The sequence below is a fragment of the Mustela putorius genome, unplaced genomic scaffold (genome assembly GCF_011764305.1).
Source record: "Mustela putorius furo isolate JIRA1106 unplaced genomic scaffold, ASM1176430v1.1 tig00003858_pilon_pilon_pilon, whole genome shotgun sequence".
Taxonomy (NCBI): domain Eukaryota; kingdom Metazoa; phylum Chordata; class Mammalia; order Carnivora; family Mustelidae; genus Mustela; species Mustela putorius.
In genome coordinates this window covers 10,958,978-10,980,214 of record NW_025422010.1, presented here as the reverse complement: position 1 = coordinate 10,980,214, position 21,237 = coordinate 10,958,978, and the positions used below count along the sequence as shown (strand labels likewise).

The window sequence follows — 21,237 nt, the reverse complement described above, 5'->3', positions numbered from 1 at the left end:
ATCTGGCCTTCAGCTCAGGTTATGATCCCAGGGTCCTGGGATCGAGCCCCACATCCAGTTGCCTGCTTGGTGGGAAGCCTGTTTCTCCCTCTCCCACTCCCCCTGCTTGTGTTCCCTCTCTCATTGTCTGTCAAATAAATAAAATCTTAAAAAAAAAAAAAAAAAAGTAAAGAACTTTGTTCTGGTGGATTTGGGCTAGGAAAGGCAGGGTAGTAATTGAACGTCCTAGGAGTACTCAATCTTGTTGAAATAGCCTACCACGTAAAGATGCAGCGTGAAAAGAACTGATCGACTCCTTTAACCGTCCATGAGACCTTTGTCCCCATGCCTGGTCAAGGGACCTTTCCCAGCTAATTGCATCTCGATTTCAGTTGCCTGAAATCAATTTTCCTTAAATTCTTTAATGAGATTTTCTCATTTTCTCTATTAGGACTTTTTGCCTGGAGCATGAGCTGATTAAAGTGCGTACAGTTTTGTTTTGTTTTTTTTTTTTTTTAATAGTGTTGTAACTATCTGCATCTTCACCTGATATGACTGGAATAATTCTTTAGTTCCACAGATATAATGGAGTCAGCAAAGGTTAACACACATCTTTTTAATGGGGGAAAACCATGCTGTGCGTCAGTTTCTAAGTTCACCTGCGCTCTGCCGTAGTTCAGCAGCGTTCCCTGTGGAAATGACCTTCCAATTCCACACATGAAAAATGATCCAAATAGAAGACAGGTTTAAAGGGGCTGCAGGGGGTTGGGAGCCTGCTGTCCTAATTCTCCCGTCCCTTCCCTTGTGTCTAGGCAACACCCAGGAGCTGTAAATCTTCAGGTGTGTCTTTCTTGGTGGGCAGCTCATTCCCCTTCATGGAGTTATTTTACCTGAGGTGAGTTAGTGGTGGCACAAATTTATACAAGTAACCAATGTTTCTACAAGAGTTATTATTTTTAAAAAATTCCCAGAATAGGTATAGAATATCAGATTATTCTAGGTTATCAATAAGGCCTTGTCAACTTGATCAAAATTACAGACACAAGAGCTGGGCCTTGGTCAAGGTGACAAGATTTCCATCTGGACCATTTGTTCCTTTTCAGTGATCAGAGTTCTCCTTATGTTTCTAAGGCCAATCTTGGTGTAGGGCATTAAAAAGAAAACCACAGGCCCGACACGGCAACACTTAGGCCAAGACACCAAACCAGGGCTATTACATAGCCTAACTACAGTTTCAACCTTCCCCCAAAATGCATTTAATCAGCCAGGAATTTTATGATCAGCATCAATGAGGTAACCTGTCACATGGGCCCTTCCTCCCTGAAAAGGAAGAGGAGGTCCCAAACCTAATCAGACTCCTGCCCTCCCCTCTATGGGAAAGTGATCTTGCCTAGAACAATCTTTTCTTTTCACTAATAACTTCCTTGCCCCCCCTTTTCCCCCCCCAAAATTCCATTTTGTACAGCTCCTCGGAGCTCCCCTCTAGCTTGATAGATGGAATACTGCCCAATTCAAGAATCACTCAATAAAGCCAGTGATAACCTCAAATTTTGAATTTTGTTTTTATATAAGAGAAAGGTGGCTGAGAAGCAAATGCATACTAAGACATCCAAGAGAATAAGCATTTTTCAAAAAAATACAAGGACAGAAATAAATGCGTAACATGGGCATTAACTCATTGTAGGACCCCAGGTGACCCAGTTCTAGGACATAAAGGTCTCCTCTAGTTTGACTCTTACCAACACTGCAAGCACCCTTAACTCCCAAACTGATGCCCACAAAAAAAAAAAAAATCCATGAAACCAGGACTTACAAAAGATTTTGCACTAACAACATCTGACTTCTTCGCTGAACCTTTCTGAAGGAAATTTACACAACGTTACAGTTAGTTTAGGCTCTCTCTAAACCAAGAACTTCATAGGACTCTGGAGCAGAAATTCAAAGGCCAAGTGCCTCCTCTGAGAACCCACACAACAAACCTACCAGACACTTCCCAGTTTCTGGGTCACAGGTGTCACTGTGGTTGTTGCAACTGCAGGGTACGCAAGGGGCAAGCAAAGGGTGGGGTCCTCGGCTCCTGCCTTGCGGGAGCTTCTCCCTGTAGTAACCGGGTGCACAGTCCTGAATGCAGGCAAAAGGAAATCAACAAGCAGGATTAAAACAATGGACAGAGGACTTGTAATGAAGCTGACACCAATTCCACTTCTGATCGCCATTTACGATCAATATATTCTGGGGCCAGTTCTGTTGTGGGGGTTTTTCCCCCACACACACCAACCAATGTTCGGACACTGGCTGGGTATCCCACAGTTTAATTCTGACACTACTTGCCTGAAGATAGTATCCAATCTTACAGGTTAAGGGTTCAGTTCTAGAAGATTGGCCCTGTCCCCCAACTACAGATACCACTCACAAGTCGAGATTGTCACTTGTGTTCCTGACAACTGGCTATAGGTTGGAGGTTCCAATGCCCCCCTCCTTGGGTTTGATTAATTTGCTAAAGTGGAGTGCAGAACTTAGAGAAACATTCTAGGTACAAGGTCACTGGTTTACTATCAAAGGATGTAACTCAGGAATAACCAGATGGAACAGATGCAACGGGAAGGGGCCTTGGAGCTCCCCCATGACCTCTCCACGGGCACATCACGTGTTCACCAACCAGGAAGTTCTCTGAACTCTATCCTTTTGGCTTTTATGGATTCTTCCTTATAGGAGTATAATTGAGGAGCTCACTGGCCCCTGGCTATTGATTAAACCTCCAGCCCCTTCCCTCTCCCCTGAGGTTCGGGGGTAGGACTAAAAGTTCTCCAACTTGATGGTTGGTTCTTTTGGTGACCAGCCTCCCTCCGTAGATGACCTAGGAACTTTTCAAAAGTCACCTCGTGAACATAAGAAAAGACACCTTCATAGATCTCATCACTTAGGAAATTCTAAGCATTTAAGAACTCTGTGCTAGGAAATAGGGGATGAAAATCAAATAGCTATTCTTATAAATCACAGTACAGCAACTTGAATAAACATTTCTCCAAAGAAGATACAATTGGCAGGTAAGCCCCTGAACAGAAGCTCAACATCAAAATCATTAGGGAAATGCAAATCAAAACTACAATGAGCTACCGCCTCACACCCGCTAAGATAACTACTATCAAAAAATAATCAGAGCTGTCAAGGATGTAGGAAAAGTGGACTCGTGCACTGCTGGTAGGAATATAAAAAATGGGGCAGTGCTGTGGGAAGCAGTAGGGCAGTTACTCAAAAAGTTAAAAACAAAATTACCACATGACCTAGCAATTCTTTTGAGCATAAGCCCCAAAGAACTGAAATCAGGGTCTCAGAGATACCTGCATAGAGCCTTTCAGGACAGCATTACTCATGACAGGCAAAAAGTCAACTTAAGTGTCCACCGATGGATGAATTAACAAACCAAATGTGATCTATACATACAATGGGATGTAATTCAGCCTTAAGAAGGAAGCAAATTCTGATATGTGCTACAACATGGATGAACCTTGAAGACATTAGGCTAGCCAGGCATCTATGAGAAATACTACGGGATTCCACTTACATAAAGGACCTAGAGTAGTCAGATTCACTAGGAAAGCACAATGGTGATTGCCAGGAGCTGTGGGGGCGGGAGACTGCGGAGGTTGAGTTTAAGGGGTACAAAGGTCTGTACAATAATGCGAATGTATTTAGCCCTACTAGCAATGCACTTAAAAATGGTTAGGGCAGTAAAGTTTACTTTTATACAATATATAGCCATAATTAAGGTTTTTTTTTTTTTTTTTAAGAGAACACTTATATAATTCAAACTCTGATCATCACTTGGGAGTTGCTCTAACAAGCCTATTTCAGTTCGAAACAAGAAATGGATTTTATTTTATTTTTTAATTTAAATTCAACTAGCCGACATATAGTACCTCACCACAGGTCATGGATTTGAACCACAGTCTCCCTACCTGACACGAGAATCCAGCCGTGCCGGGAGGACAGAGACAGGTCTCTAGGAGGGACGCCACCTCCTGTCCCGGGGGTGAATCTGCAGCCTTCCTACCAACCTCCATGGAAATATTTGAGATTCTGTAAAACCATTAAGAAGCGTGAGAGGGAGCATTCACATGGTGAAAGACACTTTCTAGGAATCTGGCACATTATGTAATGAATTTGCACATATATTAAACCAGAGCTTTCCTGCCAGTTTGGGAGTAGCTGCTACCCGATTACAAAGGGAACGTGGAAGAGAACCTTAGGCCTGTCATTACACAGTGTTGGGCCCCCGCAGACATGTAAGGACTTAAAAATAATATTCCACAAAGCACATCTGAAACAACTGAAGTCCTAGTTTGGCCATAACCTAGTAGCTTCCTTTATGGGATAAGTACTAAATGAGCAGGTGACCACATTCTTGATGTGTCATGACAAAGAAATGCTATTGAAACTTAAGGGCAGAAAATAGAATTTTTGTTTAGTTTTATTTATATTTTAATCCTCATCTAAGATCTCATGTGCTTATATTTTATGTCCACATTAATTGGAGGATGGATCATCTAGGTCATTTTCCACATATTTCATATTCATATTTAATAAAGTTTGGTGAGGAACCAAGTATACATATTTTTGTATACACAGACACACACTAGTGAAGGTAGGAAGTAATAAGGGTGAATCAAATCTCTTCCGTCTGATTTCAAATTTAAAAAAGCTTTTTTCATTCTAGAAGGTTCTGAGTACCTGCTTTGCTGTAATCCTTGACCGTAAGATGCTTTGATGAGGATGTACTCAATGTTGCTAAGGACAGACATGAAATCGGAGCGTGTGACAGGTTTTTCAGAAACGGAGTTAAAATACTTCCAGAAGTTCTGTGGAGGAGAAACACCTTCAATTACATCCAGGTTACAAATCGTCAGAATCTTATGAATTTAGGGATTCTTTTATAAATTTCTCTGGGAGGGAGCCTGGTCCTGTGCACAAGAGCAAGCCTAACCAAGGAAGCTCTCCTGTCCTCTCCCGGGGGGTGGGGGACAGCAGTGCCAGCCTCGAGTAGCAGCAGACACACGTCACCTGCGCAGGGCCAGTCACACGGCCCACGGTCCGCGGAGTCCGTGTGAGTGCGCGAGCGCGTGTGTGCACACTGGCCAGGTCCACACGAGCCCAGAGACTTCACACCATGACCTCCACACGGATGGAGACTTGTGCACCACGGGTAAAGGATTTGGGATGCAATTCGCAGAAAGTTAGCATAAGCCTAGCATACGGTTCTTGAGCATATGGAATTTGAATTGTTTCTACAAATCCTGCTAAGCCCCCTGGAATTCTGATCCCGGGTGGTCCAGCTCACCCTGCTACGAGCAGCTTTGCCATTCCCCCGCACCCAGAGCGGAGGTCGCCCCGTCCAGGGGTGCAGTAGGAAAGGACATCCTCACCTCTTTCATTCCCACTTGCTGCTCTTGTCGTACTCCGTTCTCCGGGGCGGGCAGGTCCACGTAAATAACCTGCTTTCTGGTCCGGCCCCCTTTGATGAGCACTTGGGGCTCAAGGTTGAAGGTGCCGACGCCGTCGGAAGAATAGAAGGCCACGCTGTACTTCAGGCTGCCGCCGTAGGCCAGGAGCTAAGGGGTCGTAAACGGTTGAGTTCTGACATGGCCCTGGCTTAAAACTATTTCTTCACAAGCCTGCTGCCATTTGCAAGAAATCCTGGGTCCCAGACACGCATCACATGGGTGGAATCGGTCGTCTGGAATCTGAGACTTTTTAATTCTACTTAATTATGGATTCTTATTTGTCAGAGAGCGAGCAAGAGCGAGCACAGGCAGACAGAATGGCAGGCAGAGGCAGAGGGAGAAGCAGGCTCCCTGCCAAGCAAGGAGCCTGATGTGGGACTTGATCCCAGGACGCTGGGATCATGACCTGAGCCGAAGGCAGCTGCTTAACCAACTGAGCCACCCAGGCGTCCCCTTTAATTATGGATTCTTAAGTTGACTCAACCCATAGCTTTTTTTTTTTTAACTGATGTTTTAAAAAGTTTAAGAAAACTTTTGTTGGGACACCTGAGTGGCTCGGTGGGTTAAAGCCTCGGCCTTTGGCGCAGGTCGTGATCCCGGGGTCCTGGGATGGAGCCCCACATCGGGCTCTCTGCTCAGCAGGGAGCCTGCTTCTCTTCCTCTCTCTCTGCCTGCCTCTCTGCCTACCTGTGATCTCTGTCAAATAAATAAAATCTTAAAAAAAAAAAAAAGGAACACTTTGGTTGAGGCATGTCTGGCATGTAAAAAGCTGTACATATTTAAGGTGTACAACTCACTGAGTGTGGGGAGGAGGATACACGGTGAAGTCCCCAACCCCATCAAGGCCACAGCGATCACCTCCCAGAACTTTCTCTCCATGGCACCCATGGAGGTATGGCCAAAGTAACATATCAGTGGGGTAATGCTCCTGATTCTTTTCAGGCTCCTTTGAATTTAAAAGGACTTAGAGTTATGGGAATGTTGGACACATATTGGCAAATTTTAAAGATCTGGGTGATTTCACACATGAGCGCCAGTGTTTATTTAAGCAAAGTGGTGCCTTTAATAGTCTGTTATACCAGGTTTTTACTTTCCCCCTAAATGAATATCGATTTGTTGAGAAGAACCACAGCGCTTGAACTTATGTTAATAAAAAAGGAAAAATATTTGTTGAAGGACTGTTTGAGGAAGGAGAGAAATAATAGGATTTGATTTTTAAAAGAATTTAAGATTTTATTCTTAAGTAATCTCTACACACAATGTGGGGCTCGAGCTCACAACTCGGAGATACATGTATGAGCTAGCCGGGTGCCTTAAAATATATTTTTTTTTAATTATTTTTGTGATGATTTTATTTGACAGAGATAAAGAGCACAAGTAAGCAGAGCAGCAGGCAGAAGGAGAGGGAGAAGCAGGCTCTCTGCTGAGCAGGGAGCCTAGTGGGGGCCTCGATCTCAGGACCCTGGAATCAAGACCTGAGCCGAAGGCAGCTGCTTAACCAACTGAGTCACCCGGGCATCTCCACCCCCCAACACCGACAAAGACTTTCAAATAAAAATTATTTGAAAGCCATATACATTTGGGGGTATTTTTGTAAGCATTAAGCTTCTCCAGCTCTACTTAGAGGGAATAACCACCTTGGTATAAGGGTAGGCTGACGCAGTCCATCATGATTTCAAACCACACCTGTGTCCTCCGGGAAAGGCGGACTGGCTCTAGGCTGGTGGGGGAGGGGAGCTCACCTGGTCTCCCTGGAACCACTCTGGCAGCCGCCAGTAAAACGGCTCTGCGTGGACGTGCTGCCTGACGGTGACGGCATCCAGGAGGACATCAGGGGCCTGGTAATACACCCCCTCAGTCGTGCCCTGGAGATTGCTCTGAGAGACCACGCGCAGGAGGGGCTGCCCTGAGCCCAGCGTCACCTGGTCATGGAAGGGAAGAAAAACAGACCTGAGAGCCGGAGTTTACTCCTCACCTTTGATTCATCAGATTCTACTATGGTTTCACAGACCGGGTAGCTTCAGTATTAAAACGGGAGTCCCAGAGACATCTTCCAGCCTTCCAACTCCAACACCTGGGTTGGAGGAAAACTGTGTGTGTTTTACACTACTGCCCTGAGGGGCAAACTTGCTCCGCTGGGGCAGGATTTGGTTACATGAAAGAAACTGGTGTGTGTTGCAGTTCTGGCTTCTCTCCAATGAAAGTTTTGGTAGATTAGCTCATGAGCGACCCTGAGCGCCTTCAGCTCCAGCTTCACTAATTTCCTCGGATGGCAGAGACAGAGCTCAGATTCGTAATGAACCCAATTAGCTTCCTGGACTTTCTGATGCTCTAAGAGCAAAATTTAAAGTAAGGGGGCGCAGGGAGGGAGGGTTTAAAAAAGCACGTTAGCACATTTTCCCGCATGTGTAACTTACCGGTGTCCTCACATAACCCTCCAGCTCAGAGCAGACTTGGGACAGCCCGAAGCAGAAGCAGGGGGTACATCCCAGAGGGTCATCGGCGCGGAGGGCATAGGTCCCAGCTTGACACTCGCTGCAATGAAGACCCAACACGTTTTCCTAAAGAGAAAGCAAGACTCATTTATTTTAACCTGAAAAGAGAGAGAGAGATATGGGACTTCTGAACAGAAATGAAATGAAACACAAAAATAATTCTGGACCCTCAAGCGTCCCCAAAGCAGCTGTTTCCCTAGGCAAGCGCCCTAACCTCAAGGAACATCCACTCCCTCAGGCATGGGTGACTCATCAGAATCATCGTGGATGCTTTGGGAATATATAGGGCCCCTGATGAGCCTCTCCTGGAGCAAACCCGAGACACCACCCCAAGGACCCAGGTGACTCCAATAATGGGTCAGGAGGAGGTGATGACTGAGGCAGGCCCCTCCCATTCTGATCTCTGTAATGAAAGCTGCTGTCGCCCCAAAACAGGTTCACTGATGTTGCCATTACCCTCAGGACAGAGTATCTGCATGAGTTTCCCTTCCTCCTCCCTAGTCACTAAGCAGCCCGCTACTCTCTCTCTCTCCTGTATCACCGGCACCTGGAAAAGCCCCGGCGGAGGTAACCAGTTACCTCCTAATAACATAGTACAACAGGGAAACCAGTGGAAATACACGGGATTAAACAAGAGGTTGAAATCTTACCTGCCGGGAAAATACAAAACACAAATTTCCTTCATCCTGGCCAGTACATATGAAACAATAATTACTTACCAGTTAGAAAATCACAAATCTTCTTTTATTTATTTAATTTTATTACTTTAAAAATTTGGGGAGGGAGCAGAGGAAGAGAGAGAATCCCAACCAGGCTCCATGCCCAGAGTGGAGCCCAGCCCGAGGCTCAGTGTTACTACCCTGAGATCATGACCTGAGCTGAAATCAAGATCGGACACTTAACCCAGGTGCCCTGAATCACAAATCTTCTTGAAGCCCCGTGCTATCTATTTTACTTGTATAACCAAGATAGACAGGCTGCTCAGCCGCCTGGAACACCTGCCAGAAAACTCAGAGTATTTTTCCATTCAGGTCTATCATCTGACACTCATAACGACCAGTAAAAATTCCATTTAAAGAATCATCCATTGTTCTAGAAGATCATACCAAGAATTTAAGGTTGAGCCCAGAAGGTAGTGAGGATTCACTATGAAAAGTGTCTAAAACCTAACTGCTGATGTAAATGGTTACAGATTTCATTTGTTTGACAGAGAGAGCATGCAGAAGCAGGGGGAGAAGCAGACTCCCCGCTGAGCAGGGATCCCAAAGAGGGGCTCCATCCCAGGACCTCAGGATCATGACTTGAGCCGAAGGCAGACGCTTAACTGACTGAGCCACCCAGGCGCCCCTAATTTAAATAGTTAAAAGCCCCACAGTCGTAGTGATGAGTGAGAGAGGGGGCTGTTACCTTGCAGGAGCAGCTACCGGTTTCTGCTGCACAGTTGCACAGACCCCGTTCCTCATCACAGGTGTCCGCCAATGTCCCTCGGAGGTCACAGTCACAGGCCACACAGTCTGGAAAGTCTCTGTACCCCAGGGAGCACTGATGACAGCTGGGTCCGCCGAAGGCCGGCTTACATCGGCAGTGGCCAGTGAGCACATCGCAGCTGGGACTGGAGGCCCCAACCTCACTACAGTTGCAGGCCTGGGAAAACAAACTCACTTAATAAAAAGGCTCCTTTTATATTTGCATCATGTACACAGGTTACAGAACAGTAACTGTGGGGACTTCATTGAACACAGGGGTTTCTTTCACCACTCACTTTGCCATGAGCCAACAGGAGGCAGCAGCTGCCAGCCTGGGGCACACGCACACAGGGCTGACCCTGTGACCTCACACCCAACCCAGCAGCAGCATCCTACATATCCAAGTCAAGTCTGTTTCCAAAAGACAAACTATACCCAAGTTCAACTGAGGAAAGGTACCCTGAAAATAGAACCGCTGCAGATTGGATTCAACCCCCCAGGAAAATGACTTCTGCCCTTCTCCTGGAAGATCATGTCCACGGCAGCGTCTGTGTCAAGGGCACTAAAATAAAGTTTCTAAACCATCAGTTCCACAGTGGGGTTCTTGGAGAAAATAGAATAATGTGCTTTAAGGCGGCTGCTTCTGGCACCTGGCTGCCTGGACCCATACTAAGTTTTAAACAGAAACCACAGAACTGTTCAGTAGGTCAAGGGCGCAGATGAAAGAGAAGGAGTGAACCTTGCCCTGGTGAAGTACTTCCCAGCGACGGGTGGTGCATACCTGGCATCCGAGCTCGAGGTCGTGGCCCCAGTATCCGTCCTCACATTCATCACAGGTGGTGCCCCGAGTATGAGGAGGGCAGATACACTCCCCCGATTCAGGGTGACAAGTGTGCTGTGTGTGAGCGCAGTCACAGGCTACAACAGAGACACACGCATCAGGACCCCTGTGCAATCGACAGGGTTAGAGCAGATGCCGCAGGTTCGCTCCCTTGGATTCACTATCTAAATTGTTCTTCTAGTTCCTAATAGAGACCTCGTGATTCCCAAGGTCACCTATCCCTGTCTCTCGGGAGGGGGCTCTTCCTTCTTGTGGAGAGATGTGGTTGCAAAAGGGGTAATTGGGACAGAGAAACAGAAGCAGGTGTAAAACAGGCACTACGGAGCATTGATTGTGTGCCAAATGCCGTGGTAAGGACTTTATGTCCCACATGAAAAGTAACTTCTGGGTGGAAATTATAATTAGCTTCTCTCTTCTACAGATAAGGTAACCAGAGCTAACTGAAGTAATTAATCTAAGTCCCCATAATTCGTAAAGCCTGATCAGAGATGACAGACGAATTAAGCATGGGATCAGGAAACAGAAAAAAAAAAAAAAAAAAAACCATAGGAAATCCTCCAGGTTAAAAGAGAAAAAGTAAAGGGGCTTAAGAGAACTGGAAGTCAAAGGAGAGCTCAAAGAAAAGTCTGGAAATCACAATCAAGCCTCAAATAATGAATTCCAGAGCTCACGTGTACAGCCGCCATCCTGGTAGGCGTAGAATCCGTGGGCACACCTGTCGCACTTCTCCCCAGCTACGCCCGGGACGCAGCGACACCGGCCATCCTCGGAGCAGTTGTCTGACACAGAGCCTGACATGTTGCAGTCACAAGGCAGGCACCCGAGCCCCGTGTCCAACCCGTAATAGCCAGGCTGTTGCACAGTGGGGGCAGGAGCGTGGAAGCCAAAGTACACTTTAGTTAGCCACGAATCCTTACGAGCATGTTTCCCCAATCAAACGTCAATGTTTCACAGAATCCAAGAGTGGTCATGACATCACTCTAGTCCTTTGTAAACCGAATACAGACTCTGTAAGTCAGGACACCCGGCAATCACCAGCCGTGCTTAGGGCAGTAGCTCTTTCTGGCAGTCCTGAAGGGCATTCCACTTGAACCAAAGTCAAGGTATCAATTATAGAAATCGCTGACAGGGCGCCTGGGCAGCTCAGTGGGCTATGCCTCTGCCTTTGGCTCAGGTCATGATCTCAGGGTCTTGGAATCAAGCCCCACATCGGGCTCTCTGCTCAGCAGGGTGTCTGCTTCCCTCCTACCCTTGCCTGCCTCTCTGCCTACTTGTGATGTCTCTCTCTCTCTCTCTCCTCTGTCAAATAAATAAATAAAATCTTTAAAAAAAAAAAAGAAAAGAAATCACCAACAAACACGTGAATGTCTGTAATGGCCAGTAGGCTCCTTACCAGGCACTGGTCACACTGCCGTCCAGTCACATGTGGTTTGCAGTCACAGAGTCCAGTCTCCAGATGGCAGACATCAGAAAGGGAGCCTTTCCTGTGGCATTCGCAGGCTAACACACACACAAGAGACATATTTGTGCCCATTTCTGGGTGTGGTTGTGGTAAGATCCCTTGATCCCCGAAGGAAAAACATTAAATATTCATGTTTCAAATCCTAAAACTAAAAGAAAAGGTTACTCTGCAAGAACTGTTAATTTAGTGTTTTTCCAAAGAGTAAGCCAACCCAGGGTTGGTGGAAGGAGCCATTTCACAGAAAAACCACTGAGGCTCTTAAGATAACAATTAGCAAATGATCTTAACCAATTGCATGAATTCCTTGAAATTGTAAAAATGAGCCACCAAGGTTTATCAATGAATCTTCATAAAAAAACATACAATGGAGATTTTAAAATCAATTTAGCCCTCTCGTCTTATTCCGATCATGTATTTAATATTTTAAAGCTCAGTTATAACAATCTAAATAGCTAATATTACATTTCATAGTTTAATGTAAAACATTTCCCTGTTCTAAGTCGCGAGTCACCTGTAGCCCCAATATACTCACCTTCAAGCCAAACATTTCAGTTTTACCTACAGTTATAAGGCTGATGTTCAAAACTACGAAGCCCCCCACCTTTGCAAAGTGGTACAACTTAATGGCTCCTGAAATGTTTAATTGATATTTATAGCACAGCTGTCAATATGTTCTTCATTGAAAATATCTAGTAAGCTCTTGACCAAATACCCCAGAAATGTGCATGGTCTTTGAACACTTGGACTCCAGAAATGTACACTCTCTCAGATGTTATAATGATATAAGAAAAGAAAAGGAAAACTCCACAAATTCTCTCAAGCCGAGCATACTTTGTCCCGCAGTGATCGGCGGGGGATCGTGGTCGATGCTGGAAGGCTGAGTTTCAGAAGAAAGGCAGTGGAATTCTGCCTCCGTCAGGGACTGTGTCCAAGACACCTGCGGAGGTGTTCCCTGGTATAGGTGGATCATCTAGGAATCCCCCCCCAGGCTGGGCAAGGGCAAGTGGCAAGAGCCACTCACCACTGCCCATTCTTCTAGCTTACCCTTGAACACTCAACTCACTTTTGCATTAAACACAGCTCCTGTGGGAGGGGGGTGCGTTGCTGACCCTGGACAGACTGCCCTAGCCAAGGCTAGTCAATTTCTAGAGCAAGTAAACAGCTTGCCTGCCAGACACCTTTCATAGGCAAACAACCCCATCGAGAACCCACACCCGCAAACACCTTCGTAGGAGCCCTCTCCTTCACTTGGGCTTCACTTCCTCTATCCCCCTGACCTCTCACCCCAAGCCCCGCATCAGACAATGAGGGACAGCTCCTCTGCCCCGGAGCCTGCTGAAATGATTCCAAGTAGCCAATCCTAACCGTGCTTACCCTGCCTTGCCCTTTCCTTCCTGAGGAAACCACAACAAAGGCTCTAGCTCACATTTCCCCTCCTGGCCAACCTGGGTGCTTCCGGAATACCAACCCCCCCACCCTGCCCCCAGGGCCTTGGTGTGTCCCCTCCTCCTGGCCTCTGCTGGCCTTGCCATACCTAAATAATAAAACCTGTATTTTCAAACACTCCTCAGCATCCAACCATTCTCAGTTGTCTCCTGCAGAAAATGGTAGACACACATTTATTCACGTGCGTACATGTGCACACACACACACACACACACACACACACACACACAGCGGTCCGTGGTCCCATGTCCCTGTCGCCCTCTCTTCCCTTCAGCACCTTCCCATTCAACCTTCCCCTCCTGCCTCTTGGTTGCTAAGACTGCTCCTCGTGAGAAGTCTCCCGGACTTCGCAGGAGCAAATTCAAACAGCTCATTCTGGGTCTTCAACTTGCTGTGTCTTCCTGAGAGATGGGGCCCATGGACACTCCTTCCTTTTCGAACCTGGCTCTCACTGAGGCGAGGTACGACCTCTGGTTTCCTCACTCCTTCTTGTGTCTCACCCTCCTTCTTCCCCTGCCTCTGGGGAAAAGTCGATGCTCACCCTGTGATCACCATAAAATACTGACGATAACGAATTGTACTTCCTGCACTGGCCCTTTGTGCCTGGGTCATGTTCTAGTATATTTCATTGAAACTTCATTATAAACAGAAAGCACTATAACCTTCTTTCTTTTTCAATGTGAAATCTACACCTTAGAGACATGATGTCTCACAGCTATTTGTAGTTGTCTTTCTATGATAACAATTCTAACAGTAAATAGTAGTTATTACTAAAAAATTGTTTGCTCTAGGGGCACCCAGGTGGCTCAGTTGGTTAAGCATCTGCCTTCAGCTCAGATCATGATCCCAGGATCCTGAGATCAAGCCCCACATGGCAGGGTCAGGGGGTGTCTCTGTTCAGTGGAGAGTCTGTTTCTTTCTCCCTCTGCCCCTCTCCCCAACAGCTCATGCTCTCTAATTAAAAGATCTTTAAAAAAAAAATTTCTTGCTGTAAATAATATTAATTTAAAGTAGTTGCTTGTAACTGACTGCTAGGAGCTTCACATGTATCTTAATTCTCCTAAGAACCCCACAATATAAAAATTATAACCGCTTAACTTAATGCATATAAGTTTCCTTGAATAGCTGAGCTGTTCCTACAGCCTCTCCCTCCCTCGGTTGCTCCCATGCTGCCCTGGAAAACCCGTTCCACACACACGAATCCCACTACCACACCGAAGCTGACGACTCCCCAGGCTCTCTTTCTTCTCTGATTCCCGCACGCCTGAATATATAAATGCCTCCCTGCAAAACCCCTAGGAATTCCCATGTCAGCAATATTGAATACTGACCCTTCCACTGGGGTTAACCTAGTAAAATACAGGAATAGATTCACATGCGGAGCCTCTAAGAAGTCCGTAAGGAGGATCCTATTATAGACCTGGAGGATTTCTAGGGAAATATCCAGAAATAACAAGAATTCATCTCATCAAAGCTGGGGGACAGGGAAGAGGAAATGAGAAAAGAATAAAACTTATAAAGGCGTGGAGACTAGAAAGAATCCGGACAGTGTCAGTCTGTAACCACACCGCTGCCTGGGCCACCAACCTGGGTCCAGACCCCAGTCCTGCCTGTCCCGACACCACCCCCTCCCACCTTCTAGTCAACACAGAGATTTCCTAGTTTTTTTTCTTTTCTTTTCTTTTCTTTCTTTCTTTTTTTGATAAGATTTCTCTATTAGAGAGAGAAAGGGAGGAGCAGAGGGAAAAGGAGGGAGAGAGAGAATCCCAAAGAGACTCCCCACTGAGCACAGAGCCTGCCATGGGACTCAATGTAGGGCTCCACGTGGGGCTTGATCCCACAAACCCAGATCATGACCTGAGCTAAAATCAACAGGCTAAGGCTCAACTGACTCAGCCACCCAGGAGCCTGGAGAGTTTCTAGTATCTTCCCTTTTACCCCTACGACAAAAGCTCTAGTGGAAGCCCTCATTAACTTTCCCAGCAAGTTTCTTTTCTGGCCGTGTCTCTCCCCTTGTCTGCTCTGTCCTCTGCAGGGGTTCCAGGGCTCAACACAGATCTGGCCAGACCCCGCCCCTATTCCAGTGACCTGGAGTCGGGGACAGACGGCGCAGCCTCTGCAGGCCAGCACTGTCCATACCTGTCAGCCATGGCTCCTGCCCTGGCCTGACCCCGCCTTTTACATTCTAGCACCCTCTTTCCAGACTCTGCCCCTCAGGCCTAGATGACACTTTCCCACCACTTGTCAGCCCACCCAAACATCTCAGACTCATCCTGAAAGACTCACATCAAGCAGCACTAACTCCAGAGGCAGCCCCACACTCTTCTGGGCCCTTACAGAGCTTTGTGCAAATGCCAGGGATGGTCACTGATCACCGTGCAGAGCTGCCTGTCCTATTGGCCTGACACGGCGGGCACAGGTCTCCTGAGCCCTGCAGATGAGGCTGATGTGACAAACATGATCTCTGATGTCACTGAGACTAAGACCTGGGCCAACAACTCGGGCCCACCTCGGTTGATCACCAAGATCTGCTTTCTACACAAAATACCAAAGCAGTTTTGTCAATGTAGATGCAAATACAAAGGAGAATGATTTTTTTGGTCATGATGAAAACTTTTAAATACATGTGAACAACTTGGGTAAGTAAATTCTCTTTTGCAACTATGAATTTTATGTAATTGAAATACAGATCAATGGTTTCTTATGAAAGGTTAACATCCTAATTGAAATAGGCTATAAAACATGCACTGAATTTTGAAGACTCAACATTAAAAAGGAAAGCAAATATCTCATAATACTTGAAAAATCTGATTATGTGACGAAATGACATTACTTTTATAATTGGGTAAAATAAGATGTATTGCTGCAGTACATTTCATCTGTATCATGTTATTAATGTGGTGACTAGAAATTTTAAAATTATATGTGTCGTTTACATTTCTATTGGACAGCATTAATATAGAAAAATAATTTTAAAAACACTGTTTTTATTGTTAGCACTTAAAATAGCTGTCATTTATTTCATTTCCAGAACTTTAAATTTTTATCCCAATTAATCCTCACAAAGGCCTTAATATATATATACACATATATGTGTGTGTGTGTGTGTGTAAAGCATATATATATATATATATACACAAAACTATGTCCATTTTATGAGGAAATTGTGGATCAGAGAGGTTAATACATTGGCCTAATGTCACACAGCTGGTCACACAGACCAAAACTCAGCTCTAACCCACATGAGTCAGACTCCAAAGCCTGAGATCCACATGCGTGTTTTGCCTCCCCAATAGACCTGGGCCATAATTTTTCCAACTCCTCTGATGATCCTTAGGACAGTGTTTGGGAAGTAACAAATGCTTAATAAACAAGAAATGAACAGAGAAATGAATCATCAAGGTTTGCAATAAAGATGAAAAGGAACCACATGAGTATAGTGAAAGCATTCTGTAAACTTTGAAGCTTTACACAAACACCAAGTTATCATAATTATGCTCCTGTGATAACCAATCAAGGTGGCTGTGCCACCAAGACCCAGTCGACGGGCCGATAGTGACAAAGCCTTTTCCCTCTCTGGAGGCATGCCTGGGAAAATACCTTTTCTGTATCACTAGTGCCCTCTTGTGTCTCCCTGCTGTAATAGCACGTCAGAACTTTGTATTTGCAGGAAATTATTAAAATAATATAAAATTGCCATTTTTGCTCTTTCACACCTTCGAGAACTGTACATAAAAATCCAAGGGCTATATCAGCCCTGAGGCTACAAGTTAGTCATCTTGGGTACAGGAAAGCCTGCTGTCTTCAGTGAGTGGTTCTAAGTGATCCCTAACATCAGAAAGGAAGAAAGCAGAGTCCTGTGGGGCAACGTGAGAGTCAGTAGTTCAGGAACAGATCTGTGAGACTCCAAGCATAGAGCCTTCCCATTTCACACTCTGTATCTTGAAATCCCACCTGACTCATGAGACCCCGATCCTGTCCCTCATAAACACTGCAGGCTTCAAGCTCAGTCTGCCTTCCCCGGTGCCGGGGAGCATGTCAGCACCCCATCAAGTACCACTTCCCCACCCCAGTGGAAGGACACCTTCCTGCTATATTTTCCAGGCCCCCCTGACCTGCTCTGTAGGAAACAGATCAAGCTAAGGCAGGGCACACCGGGAAGGGGAAGAGTGAGGTCTTGGGTCTACACTGGTATTAACACAAGCACCAATCAGGATAAAGTTACCCCATATGCTGAGCCCTTTCCAACGCATGTAAGTAGATGGAGACGCCACATGGCCATGAGTAAGGACTCTGACTTGACAGCCCCCACACTCACCGCGACAATTTTTGGCGGTCACAGCATCCCCATAGAAGCCGTCAGCACACCTCTCGCAGTGGGCGCCATCCGTGTTCCCAATGCATTTCAGGCACTCTCCGGTGACGGAGTCACAATGACCCTCCTCGAAGGGGTTCACATTGCCGCTGCAGTTGCAGGGGACACAGGATTCCCCAGGGACTGTCGGGTTTCCATAGTAACCGTCTGCACATCTGCATATAAGTATTGAAAGAGGGATCCAAATGCATGTAGTTCCTCTAGACATTACCCCCGCCATCCAGGGAAGCTCTGAATGGTTAGTAAACCAGACGGACTCTTTTTCCATAAGACTGATTGGGAAGCCATGCAACAAACACCCAGTCTGGACATCCAGATTGCATCCACTCATTGTGAAGACAGAGAGTGTACCCCGAACGAGCCATAAATCCCAGTGGATGTGCCCTCAGCTCCGGGGCCAACTGGACCGGCACGCCGCGGGTGTGACGTGGCTCTCCAAGGGACCTCAGCCAGAGCTGGGCACTGGGGCTGACACATGGGAAAAGACAGCGTGGGCTCTCAGGCGCCAGAAGACAGCTATTAAATCAAACCACCCCTACTATGGAACTATCCAGAATAATGGGGTATTTCAGTGTGTGAATAGTAAACCCTGGCCCCTCGCTGTTTTCTATTGTTACTGATGAGAACTCCTGTGAGTTCAAGGAGCCCAAATGCTATTCTTAAAAAATCCCCCCCGGGGAGTTTTCACACATGCTTTTTAATCAACAAACAGTCTTCTCTATAATTATGCAAAATAATCATTACACACCAAAACTCTAAAATCATACTTAGCTATGATATCTAAGATATCTTAGATATATCTATATATATAAAATCATACTTATCTATTATTTATCAAAATAAACATGTATCACTGATATTTAATTAAAAAAAAAGTTTGATATGATTTTGGAAATCAGCTGAGTGATGCCGACAGAGTACCTCTCGCACCAAGCTCCCGAGTATCCCGGGGCACACTGGTCACAGACTACTTCGTCCCCATTCTCAAGGTGGCAGGTAGGGCTGAAACTGTCAAAACATGACAAATGAACACAATTTTCCAATGGGTGGCACAGAATTTCTAAACATTTAAAATCCTTGTGTTTTACCACTCCTTATGAACGTTCAATGGAACTTCACTCCAGAACCCCGGCCCCCAGCCATGCAGCCCACCTCATGAGCCTCTCTCCTGGGCACTGGACACTCCCCGTCCGTACTCTTGCTTGTCCCTCAGCCCAGAGGGTGTTTCTTTTCCTCTCTGCCTGGAATCACCTTATCCCTTGTGTCCAACTCAGCTGCCCTCTCCTCCAGGAGGCCTTCTCTGACACTCTTCTCGGCTGAGCGGAGCTCCCGTCTGTGGGTTCCCCGGCACTGGTCAGCCTGCCTCAGAGTCCTGCCCACACTGGCCAGGCAGGAGTGAGCTCAAGCTTACAAGGGACAGCCTGGGAACATTCTCTAAAGGATCCCCACTGCTCACTAAGGTCCCCTCAACCTTTACTCCTGGGGTCTAGGGAGGCCTCTGAAGGGAGGTATGGGGGCCACTATGATTTCATCAGAGTAGCCCTCTTTGTATCTGCTTTACACAGTGGGGTTTCAAATAAAAATCCCCGTGGGGGAGTTCTCTGGGCTGAGGGAGGAAGAGTCCTAAAGGGTAAGCCAGTGAGAGATAAATAAGCTTTCAGATCCAGGCCTGTGGACACACCGGGCCCAGCATGGCGAACAAGGCCTTGTGCATCACTGACCCTTCCCACTCCCCTCCTGTCCTGAGCTCTAGGACCATCTGCGATTTCACAAATGGGATCTGCTCTTTGATGCGGCCGTGACTTGGCACGCTCCATTCCTCCTGCCTGTGACCATCCTTCAAGCCTCAGATCAGGGGCTTCCTCAGAGTTACTCTGGACAGATTCCTACTCCTCTGAGAGTGGATGGTAGTCAGGACCACATGGTGGTCCCATGGGACCAGCAGCCATGGATGAATCCTCCAATATTTGAGTACCTTCCATGATAACTCAGTGTACGGTAGGCACTCAATAAATATTGGTTGAGGGTGCCTGGGTGGCTCAGTAATTAAGCATCTGCCTTCGGCTCATGTCATGATCTCAGGGTCCTGAGTTCGAACCCCACATCGGGCTCTCTGCTCAGCTGGAAGCCTGCATCTCCCTCTCCCACACCCCCTATTTGTGTTCCCTCTCTCCGCTGTGTCATTCTCTGTCAAATAAATAAATAAAATCTTTGAGAAAACCTCCTAGCCTATGGGCACTGAAAGAGTTAACAAGCCACACTAGACCAAGAGGAACCGAAGTATGCATGTTTTCTTGCCAACCCATGATCTTTCTTATATAAATTGGTATGCCAAACTTGTTCTTTTTAGAAAGAGAGAATTCACCCCTCCATCTTTAATCTTAACTAAGTACCACCTGGGAGGCACACTTTTCTCACACACAAAACCCTGCTCGGAATGTATCCATGCACATCTGAATGGACTCTCTGGCCACACTAGGCCTGCTTCCCTGGTGGGGGTGCTTACTTGTTGGAGGCTGTGGTGAGGGGGCAGGCACACCGCTGGCAGTCCCCCGGAGTCCCTCGGGAAGGCAGCCCGTAGAAGCCGGGCACACACTGCTCACAGTGGTCCCCGGTTGTGTTATGCTCACATGCCTAAACACACGCAGGAAGAGAAGACTCAGTTCAGGCTTCCTTAAACAATTCTCTGATTCATCAAAAAATAACTTAAAGTCAGGGTGGGAAAAAAATGCTCCAACAAATCACCAAACTCTGTGACATGATGAGGGCTGCCTGTTTCTAGATTAATACAAAATTTTAAATTATATAATCTATATACGTGGGAAGCTTTTCCTTCTGCCCATGTCAGAGTAACTGCTACGAGACTTGTCTTTCTGTGGGAAAGAACTAGAAAACTGAAACAAAACATATTGAACCACTTCTTTTAGACACTAGGCAACAGAGGTGAAAGAAAGGAGGTGATGGGATGAAACCTCAGGATCTCATGTCTTTTTTCTGGAGACTCTTGATAAGTGGGCCGTGGAGGGGGGAGACCCAAGCAGAGTGTGGCATCCTGTTGAGTTGAGGAGACAGAGGTCTGAGTTTGGGGAGACTGGAACTGCAGGGATTTGGCCCGAGAATTGGAGTTTCACAGAATTAGACCTCCAGAAATCTGCACGGGAGACCCCTTCAAATAGCTACTAAATATAAGCTTCTTGTGTGTAGTGTGATTTCCATGCAGCATGCTGAAAAATTAAGAACTCACACAAAGCCCAGGGCCACTAGAATTGTAACCAGCCAGTGCAGGGCATCTCTGTTATATGCCCAGAACACCCAGTAGAGACCCCAGAAGAAAAACTTGTTTGTGGTAGGGCTACACCTTCCCTAGAGTAGAGGTTCTATTAGGCCCACCCTAACAAAACTTAAAAACAAACCTTGAAACAATCCAGCTGACCTGTGATAATTTAACTACTTGCCAAAACAAACTCTGATCTTCTTTCAAGGAAAGTAACGAAATCCAGAAACTTAACAATGAATAATATTCATTGTGCAATCAGAAACTACTGAGTATGTTTCCACCAGTCACATCTGGGAGAATTTGGAATCCAGGAGTCCAGACAGATATCAAGTAGGTAAGCAAATAAACATTAGAAAGGAGGATTCTTGCTTACAGTAGAATGCTGTGTGCCAACT

General features: G+C 46.2%; 1 protein-coding gene across 1 annotated transcript in view; it reads right to left on the bottom strand.

Annotated features, from left to right (window-relative positions):
• LAMA1 (laminin subunit alpha 1) overlaps positions 1–21,237 on the bottom strand; it is a 157,436-nt gene that overhangs the window by 54,968 nt on the left and 81,231 nt on the right. Inside the window, exons 17-29 of the mRNA XM_004742732.3 lie at positions 20,072–20,199; positions 18,487–18,573; positions 17,509–17,720; positions 11,676–11,782; positions 10,954–11,134; positions 10,223–10,359; positions 9,383–9,619; positions 7,898–8,041; positions 7,223–7,402; positions 5,403–5,588; positions 4,711–4,838; positions 3,939–4,059; positions 1,963–2,100 (exon numbers count right to left, since the gene is read on the bottom strand). Of these exons, the coding sequence (XP_004742789.1) occupies positions 1,963–2,100; positions 3,939–4,059; positions 4,711–4,838; positions 5,403–5,588; positions 7,223–7,402; positions 7,898–8,041; positions 9,383–9,619; positions 10,223–10,359; positions 10,954–11,134; positions 11,676–11,782; positions 17,509–17,720; positions 18,487–18,573; positions 20,072–20,199 (1,986 nt within the window). The remainder of the gene's footprint in view (positions 1–1,962; positions 2,101–3,938; positions 4,060–4,710; positions 4,839–5,402; positions 5,589–7,222; positions 7,403–7,897; positions 8,042–9,382; positions 9,620–10,222; positions 10,360–10,953; positions 11,135–11,675; positions 11,783–17,508; positions 17,721–18,486; positions 18,574–20,071; positions 20,200–21,237) is intronic.